We start from the raw sequence: 8,255 nt of genomic DNA, 5'->3' as shown, positions 1-8,255 counted from the left end.
AGAGGTGGTAGGAACCACCATGGAACCCATGCAGGGCCACAAAGCTGTGTGCAGTGGAAATCCACACAGCACCCATGCCACAACCCATGATGCAACCCTGAACAGGCCTCATGGATCACTTTGAGAAGGCCTGGAAGTGAGGAGAAGCAGGGATAGAACATGTGATAAGGGATACAAGTCCCCAAAACAATGTGTTCCCTGACACACAGCTGGCCTCATATTATCTCATTGGCTATGTCTAGTACAAGAGACATGCTTATGTGTCATGTCTTGCTAGCACAAATCTGCTTAAAAATAATATATGTGCTGCTCAGCTAACATGAATAAGTGGTTGATTTTTGGGGCATGGGCAAATCTGTCCATGATATTTATGACCTGGCATAACTGTGTTTGGCAGCACTGTTATGCTTCCTTGATCTGCAGAGACCCTTGTGTGATAACACCCACCCTCTTTCATCTCCGATTATGGATCCCAATCAATGTATGACAGTGATATTCAAAGGATTTTCTTTCTCAATTTGAACGTGGATGTTAATTTCAAGGGTTCTTATGCCGAAGTTGACGTCAGTCGTGTGCCGCCAACTTTTTGGCGCCGAAAACTGCTCGTATCCCTGCACATCCGTCCTACGATTAGATCATTCCCTCATAACTATCAGAGGTAAACAATGCCGTGGCACCTCAGCTTATCATCTCCATCTTTACCCTCACCATCTGCACATCCACGTGTTACACTCCTCATCACCGCAATCGCCTCCTCTGCCCTCACATTCGGTGCTTTCCAGAGCTACACCCTCCTTTCTCGGGCTCGACGGGCAGCGCAACTCAAGCAATCTGTACAGGAAGCACTGCAGGATGAACCCCTCACTCTGGCAGACGAGAGGCGTCGGAGGCGATTACAAGAAGATACGAACGTGTCTTACGACGAGGAGCTTATCAGGGAGCAGTTAGCGAGGAATTATGCTTTCTTGGGTGAGGAGGGCATGGAGAAGGTCAGGAAAGCTAGAGTCGTGGTCGTAGGTTGTGGAGGTGTGGGAAGCTGGGCTGCGGTGATGCTGGTGCGATCGTGAGTTTTCTCCTTATTGGTTACGTATATGCTTATGGTACCACAGAGGTGTCGGACATATTCGTCTAATAGGTATGTCTTTCCCATATGCACCTAGCACAGTATTTCTGACGCATACATCCAGATTTTGATCAAATAACCCTCTCTTCCCTCAACCGGCATGCGACAGCCACGCTCGCCGACGTCGGGACGCCCAAAGCAGCGTCCATGACAAAATTCCTCAAGTCTGTCGCCCCATGGTGCGAGGTCGATGCGCGTATCTCCCTCTGGCGCGATACGGAGGAGGGTGCGAGGCTATTAGAAGGCGCGGATTGGGTCGTCGACGCGATTGATAACATCTCTACCAAGGTGGGCTTCTACTCCTCCCACCTCCTTCCCGTTTTGGACTAACACGCCTTTGGTGCTAGGTGGACCTTCTTGCATACTGCAGCAAGCACAATATCCGTGTGTTCTCCTCCATGGGCGCAGGGCTAAAACGCGACCCCACACGTATGCACATCACCGACATCTCTCTAACGCAGGAAGACCCCCTCGCACGTTCCGTCCGCAGGCGACTAAAGGCCAAAGGCGTGCTTTCCGGCATCCCGGTCGTGTATAGCACCGAGGTGGAAAGTGATGTCAAGCTCCTCCCGCTCCCGGAGGAGGAGTTTGAGAAAGGCAAGGTGGCCGAGTTGGGACCGTTTGACGACTTCCGGGTACGGATCTTGCCTGTGTTGGGTACGCCCTCCCTCTTTTTTCTGTTATATCTTGGTGTAGACTGACCGCCATCTCAGGTCCACTGCCGAGCATATTCGGGTTAAACGCAGCAACATACATCGTACTAGATCTAGCTGGCAAGCCGCTCACCAACCCACTAGCGGCGAAGGGTCGGCGAAAGCTGTACGATAAGATGGCGCGAGACCTGCGTGCCCGAGAAGCGCGGTTATACACTAACGGAATGGAGAGGTACGCCCTTCTGCTCTTATCTCTTTGTGGTAGGTAGCTTATCATAGGTGCTTGAGTAGTAAGCTTCCCATATCGGAACACGAGATCGAATACCTCCTAGAAGACCTCTCCCGCTCGCGCTCCTCCCTACCTCCTCACCCCCTGCTCGCGCGCCCAACGTTGGTAAGGTGGGACCCTTCCCTCCCACTCACCGTGGACAACGTCGCTGTTTTCTCATCGGAGGAAGCGAATAGGCATGAGCGGGAGGTGCTGAAGGGTGGCAAGAGTGGAGAGGAGGTGTGGGGCAAAGAGATGGAGGAGATTATGAGTAGGCGAGGGGAGGAGGCTAGGGAGTGGAGGAGGGGTTGGATGGATAGTTGAGCGTGAACTGTGGAATGTACAAGGAGGTTTTGTTGCCAGAGTTGGAAGAATTGATGCCTTCTTCCTCTGTTACCTCCGTCCGGAAAGGCAATTACGGACAGAATCCTACTTGCCATAGCTCGCAGCTGTGACTGAACAATCGTACGGGGAGGCCATCATTGTACATTGAATTCTAATGTACGTTACAACAACATTGAGACAGCCTACACCGACCCTGGTTGAAATTTCGGAAAGGAGACGCAGCAAAATGCCCAAAACAACGCACGGCACCACTGAACCAGGGAGAGCCAGTACTAGTACATAATTGGCCTCTTGCAGGCTCCTTTCTTCTTATGCATACGCCTGCCTGGGATCACGCTTGATCCAAAATCATCCCCTGGCCTTCATGGTCGTCCTGAACCTGCCCAGCAGGTCGCTCGACGTTTTCTGCAGCCGCAGTACCAGACTGTACCTCCGGGTCGAGCCTTGTCAACAACCCCACACAAGCCCGACTGACCTCCAGCACTCCCCTAACCTTTGCCAACATCTCCTCCCACTTCCTTCCGGCCTCTTCCCGCATCCCTCCCATCTCTTCACCCATGGCACGCAGATGTTTGCCGAGCGACTGCAGCTCCTCGTCCACTTTGTTGAAATGGGTAAAGTGTGTGCTTAGGGAGGCGTCCATCTCCTCTGAGAGGTCGATTCGTGCAGAGTCAGTGTAGAACTTGGCTTCGGGCAGAGCGGAGGTGATTTGAGAGCTGATATCTTCTCTTTCATCTGCAAGGGAGGGCAAGGAAGAGAGCGGTGGTGGTCGGGGTGGAGAAGGTTCGAGTGCCGGTGCGGAGTGGGGCAAGGGCAGAGACTGTTCTTGAGACCGAGCATCGATCCTTGCCACTTCTGCGCACATTCGCTCCATCTCTTTCCGCATCTCAGCCATCGTTTGCTCTATCTCAGCCCTCCGCTGTTCCAGGGTGTTATGCAGCTTGTCCACCCGTGCTGACTCTTCGATTTGGAACGACGTGAGGTCTGTGTCAACTTTGTGGATCGCGAGGTTGAGTTCGGTAGAGAGAGCACGGCCGAAAGCTAGGATGGAGCGGTCTGTGTAGGCACGAGAGTTTTCGAGTGCGGAGGCGGCTGTCAGGAGGGAGGACGACGAGGGAGAAAATGAAGGGCCGAAGGCACTGTCTTGTGTCTTGAGGACATGGTCTGGCGAACGGCTGTGATGGGATCCGAGCGGTGAGGTGGGGAGGATGGGAGAAGCGAGGGTTGTATCACGAGAAAAGCTATTAGAGTCTTCACTGCGTTCTAGCTGGAGATGATAGCGGGTTCATATATATCCTTTCTGTTGATTGTATCAAGAACTCACCAACTCCATCCTTGAGCTTAGCGTCTGCAACATCCCCCTTAGCCGTTCGTTCTCCTCCTTCACTGCAGCAAACTCTTCCCTACTCACACATCCCATAATATGATGCGAGTGATTCGCAATGACGACCTGATGGGCGACGGGCCAGATGACGATTGAGTCAAGCCAGAGGTCTGAGAAGAAGCATCCATCTGTGGGTTGACATAGTAGAATGGTATTTAGGTAGGAATACTTACCCATCGTCGCTTGCTTGGGGCAGTCGTCTTGAAAGTCGTTGTGAACAAAGGGAGATCGCTTCCTGCCGGAGAAACTCTAGTAACTCCGAGTGACACGTCCCTTGCTGCGCGTGGGCGCATACATTCAAGTTGAGCGGTTCGACCGGTAACTACGACCTGAATGTCCTTGCTTTCCTAGGCGTCTTCAACGTCTAGACCACCACTGTCGATGTCGGCAGCAACCTCGACGACGGCGCCTACGAGGGTGAAGGTGAAGGGCGCGAGCACGACATCACCGGTGCCGTTGCTCCTGCTTGGGTTGCTTTTTCACCTTGCGTACATCCCCAGCGTATTGGACTGTTACTTCACTTCGTACGCCATCATTCTCTTCATTTCGCAAGATGACTCAAATAATACAACAGTCCAGTCGTCCATGGCATGTCACATCACTCCCTTCCGCCGTCTATCCCCGTCCCCGCCTCCAGACTTGTGCTTATCGTCGCCGACGGCCTTCGAGCCGACTCCTTATTCAAGTTCCATGCGTTCCCAAATGTCCCAGACAGCCCGGATGTGGTTGCGCCGTATCTCAGGCGAGTGGCAGCAGAGAGGGGTGCGTTTGGAGTGAGCCATACACGCGTGCCGACGGAGAGTCGGCCTGGACGTGAGCCTTCTTGCTTTCTTGGAAGATGGAGATATTGACGTGTATGCGTGTGATAGATGTGGCCATGATTGCAGGGATGTACGAAGACGTCTCCGCTGTGACAACTGGCTGGACTACCAACCCCGTTACATTCGACAGCGTGCTCAACCAATCCAGCACAACATTCTCCTTCGGTTCACCTGATATCCTTCCCATGTTCGCACATGGTGCCGTCCCCGGTCGCGTACGCACGTGGATGTACCGCGAAGACGAGGAAGACTTCACGAAGGATGCAAAGGCGCTGGATGTGTGGGTACTGGACAGGTTTCGCGAGCTGTTGGCGAACGCAACGAGGGATGCAAAGCTAGATGAGGAAATGAGAGCCGAGAGGACGGTGTTCTTCCTGCATCTATTGGGATTGGATACCACGGGGCATTCGTACCGCCCGCATTCAAAGGTGTGCTTCGGCTGACTGGTGTCGGACATAAGTGCTAACCTGTGACCAGGAATACATGCAGAACATCCAGTTGGTTGACAATATCGTCGAGCAAGTCGAGTCCCTGATCTCTTCATTCTACAAAGACGACCGCACAGCGTATGTCTTCAACGCTGATCACGGGATGTCCAACATCGGGAACCATGGCGATGGGCACCCGGACAATACGCGCACTCCCCTGATCGCATGGGGCTCGGGGATCCGTGGACCTCTGCTGGACGAGGAGAAAGCGACACACGATGCCTTTTCCCTTCACTGGGGCGCGCCGCTCACTGAGCTGGTGAGGCATGATGTCGAGCAAGCAGATATTGCAAGCCTGATGGCTGTCCTTATCGGTGCAGAGTGGCCAGTCAACGGGGTGGGCGTATTGCCGGAGTGTAAGGAGTGGACTCGCAGAGGATGGTTGGACTTTGGACCCGGAGAGCAGGGAGAGAAGGGGATGGCTGCGGCATGCATCACGAATGCGAGGGTGGTGTTAGAGCAATATCGCGTTAAGCATGGTGTGTCCAATTTTGTGTACATTACCATATCGGTTGCTGACTGATAGTAACGCAGACCTCAAGCGTTCCCGTACCGCTCTCTATTCTCCCTTCTCTCAGCTGCAAGAGTCCAACAATACAATTCCTCCCGGAACCTCCCAACTCGCTGCCCTCTCTGCCCTCTATGATTCCGGCAACTATCACGCAGCTCGCCACCGCTCGGCAGAGTTGATCTCCCTCTCCTTGCAAGGTCTGCGCTACCTCCAAACATATGATTGGCTGTTCCTCCGTGTTGTCGTCACTTTTGGCTACCTTGGATGGTCAGCGATGTCTGCTCTTCAAGTCCTCCGCATGTCGGTTTTCCCGGATGCGCCAACCCTCAGTGACACGATAACTGACTTGTGTACCGAGATGGCCGCGGTCCTGCTCGCTGGCTTGCTGGTGATCCAGCAGAGCAGGTGGACGTATTGGATATACGTTGCCTTCCCAATATACTTCTGGAAGAACGTTCTGTTTGATCTTCCAGTCGCTGGGGCGGCATGGCGCCGCCTCTCTTCCGGGCAGGGGTCGGGCATGGCTGTGGTTGGAATCATCCTGCGATCCCTCATGGTGCTGGTAGCTATTGGGTGTATGGTGGTGCGTCCCCTCCTATGTCATTTATCGACATGCCACTCATCCATTACAGGCAGGATACACCAACCGCCACGTCTGGTCACTCGGCTTTGGAGTGCTAGGCTGTCTTTGGCCGCTCTCGGCGCTTTCTAGTAAATGGTTGACCAACCAGCGAACGAAGCTGCTCGTTGCTGCTTGGGTGGGGATATGCGGCATTGACGCGGCCTTTGGTATGCTCCCTGTAGAGAAGCACGAGGACCTCACTGTCCTGTACGTCTCTTTTCGTCGTTCTTCCTCGGTTTTGCAAGGGAAGCTGATCTTAAAACAAGGATGATAACAGGCGCAGCTTACCTCGCTATCGGACTCGCAGCAATCGCTTACCTCTGGAGGGACCCTCGAGCATGGGTGTTCGACATGTCTGACACCTATCCACTCGTCGTCATTGTTGCTCTTCAGACCTCTTTTATCGCCGTAGCGACGTATGCCACCTACGGTGCGGTAGTGAGCTTGCAGGCGAGAGAAGGGCTTCCGGTGCATTTCCAGATGCTTGGTTGGACCGCACTTTGTCAGTCATCTCTAATTCATCGGGTAGCAGTCTAGCTGAACCTGCGTCTATAGTGCTTTCCTCTGCATCACCATTCGTGCTCCCCATGTCGGACCACCGTTCCTCCTCTCGCCTCCTCACGTATTTCCTCGCATTCTGCCCGGCATTCCTCATCCTTTCCATATCATGGGAAGGACTGTTCTATCTTGCATTCTGTGCGACCCTCTTTCTCTGGATCGAGCTGGAGTCTTGTCTCGCACCGCCTCTTGAGGAGAATATGAAGGCTAGCAATGGCCTGATGCGAGTGCTAAGGGTAGACGATATCAGAATCGCGCTCTTTTTCTTCTTCTTCATTAATATCGCTTTCTTTGGCACCGGAAAGTACATGAGAGGCCATGCTTCACATTCGGGGACCCGCTGACTGTGAACCAGTGTCGCATCTCTATCGAATTTTTACCTTGAGCCAGTGTACCGATTGATACCAGTGTTCAAACCGTTCTTGATGGCTGTGCTCCTGGCAAGTACTTTCGTCCTGGGAGTATGAAGCAATAGCTGACATGTTCACAGTTGTACAAAGTCTTCCTGCCGTACACGATCTTTGCTGCGTGCTTGGCAATGCTGAACAAACGACTGCACCTGCCTCCATTCTCCATCTATCTCGTTGCTTTGCCACTCACAGATGGTTCGTATTTTGTGTCTTGTGTTGCTTACTTGATCTGATCGTACACAGGAATGACACTAGCGATGTTTTACAATGTTCGCGATGAGGGTTCATGGCTGGAGATTGGGCAGACCCTCTCGCACTTCATTATCACTTCACTGTTGCTTGTATGGAATGCGGGTATATGTGTGGTCGGGGAGTGGCTAATGTCAGGAACGGCGGATGGGTTAATGGAGCGAAAGCGCACCCCCAGCCCTGCCATTGGAAAGGAGGTAAAACTAGACTAATGTATAATAGAATAATATTGACCTAGATAACAATGCCCCCCGAGGGAAGATGGTTTCGCTTCATGGATCCGGAGAACAACAAAACGTCGCTCCTCAGAGAATAGACATTGTCAACAGACAGGTACGAGTCATGATTGTTTTTTGTGTTTTCCACGTTGTACGGGCCTTACTTTGGAATGGGTACAAACGCGTTCTACAAGCTCAGACATAGACGGAAATTCATCCCCAAAAGGATGAGTGCATGTGAGCATCCGAGAAGTTCGTCGGCGCCATTGGCTTTGATGATTGACAATTGAATGGGCATTTTATGTTCTATTGTTTCAGACTCGTTCTATGTGGGGATATGAGAGGCCAGGGCTGTTTGGGTCTTTACCAAAGAGCCGAACTCGCTCTTTCAGATTTGGGGACTTGTGCGTCATCAAATGAGTGTCTAGAAAGAGAAACCCAGGGTCTCAATGTAGGGACGGGTCTGCTCCGGGAGTAATTCACATGACATTTATTTTTCTTCATACTTTCACTCAGGCAATGAGGTTTTCCCATGGAGTCATTAGGGAAGGGAAAGAAATAACACACGCAAGAATTCATGCAAGTACTGCTGGTAGGAATGTGGA

The 8,255-nt window shown here is 52.5% G+C and overlaps 4 protein-coding genes across 4 annotated transcripts; 2 read left to right on the top strand and 2 right to left on the bottom strand.

Annotated features, from left to right (window-relative positions):
• Nucleotides 1-665: 665 nt before the first annotated feature.
• DACRYDRAFT_80606 (ubiquitin-protein ligase molybdopterin-converting factor) lies at nucleotides 666-2,368 on the top strand (the record flags this gene model as incomplete). The annotated part of the gene is made up of 6 exons (XM_040776457.1): nucleotides 666-1,063; nucleotides 1,110-1,135; nucleotides 1,188-1,411; nucleotides 1,471-1,780; nucleotides 1,837-2,008; nucleotides 2,065-2,368. 6 exons carry the CDS (start codon nucleotides 666-668, stop codon nucleotides 2,366-2,368), a joined length of 1,434 nt encoding a protein of 477 aa, XP_040628016.1.
• A 213-nt stretch (nucleotides 2,369-2,581) lies between these two features.
• Nucleotides 2,582-3,313, bottom strand: DACRYDRAFT_22899 (uncharacterized protein). The gene has a single exon (XM_040773005.1). The coding sequence runs from the start codon at nucleotides 3,282-3,284 to the stop codon at nucleotides 2,721-2,723; it is 564 nt and encodes a 187-aa protein (XP_040628015.1). The 5' UTR covers nucleotides 3,285-3,313; the 3' UTR covers nucleotides 2,582-2,720.
• An 11-nt stretch (nucleotides 3,314-3,324) lies between these two features.
• Nucleotides 3,325-3,884, bottom strand: DACRYDRAFT_22898 (uncharacterized protein; the record flags this gene model as incomplete). The annotated part of the gene is made up of 2 exons (XM_040773004.1): nucleotides 3,714-3,884; nucleotides 3,325-3,656 (listed from the first exon to the last, which is right to left on the bottom strand). Coding segments are annotated over exons 1-2 (374 nt in total), but the record flags the coding sequence as incomplete, so codon positions are not given.
• Nucleotides 3,885-4,148: 264 nt separating this feature from the next.
• DACRYDRAFT_80604 (GPI ethanolamine phosphate transferase 1) lies at nucleotides 4,149-7,662 on the top strand. The gene is made up of 11 exons (XM_040776456.1): nucleotides 4,149-4,297; nucleotides 4,348-4,586; nucleotides 4,643-5,022; nucleotides 5,072-5,561; nucleotides 5,617-6,176; nucleotides 6,226-6,422; nucleotides 6,482-6,717; nucleotides 6,771-7,077; nucleotides 7,129-7,225; nucleotides 7,264-7,378; nucleotides 7,427-7,662. The coding sequence occupies exons 1-11, from the start codon at nucleotides 4,155-4,157 to the stop codon at nucleotides 7,642-7,644; spliced, it is 2,982 nt and encodes a 993-aa protein (XP_040628013.1). The 5' UTR covers nucleotides 4,149-4,154; the 3' UTR covers nucleotides 7,645-7,662.
• The last annotated feature ends 593 nt before the right edge of the window (nucleotides 7,663-8,255 follow it).

This window comes from Dacryopinax primogenitus, assembly GCF_000292625.1.
Source record: "Dacryopinax primogenitus strain DJM-731 SS1 chromosome Unknown DACRYscaffold_11, whole genome shotgun sequence".
Classification (NCBI taxonomy): Eukaryota; Fungi; Basidiomycota; class Dacrymycetes; order Dacrymycetales; family Dacrymycetaceae; genus Dacryopinax; species Dacryopinax primogenitus.
This window is presented reverse-complemented; position numbering and strand designations above follow the sequence as displayed.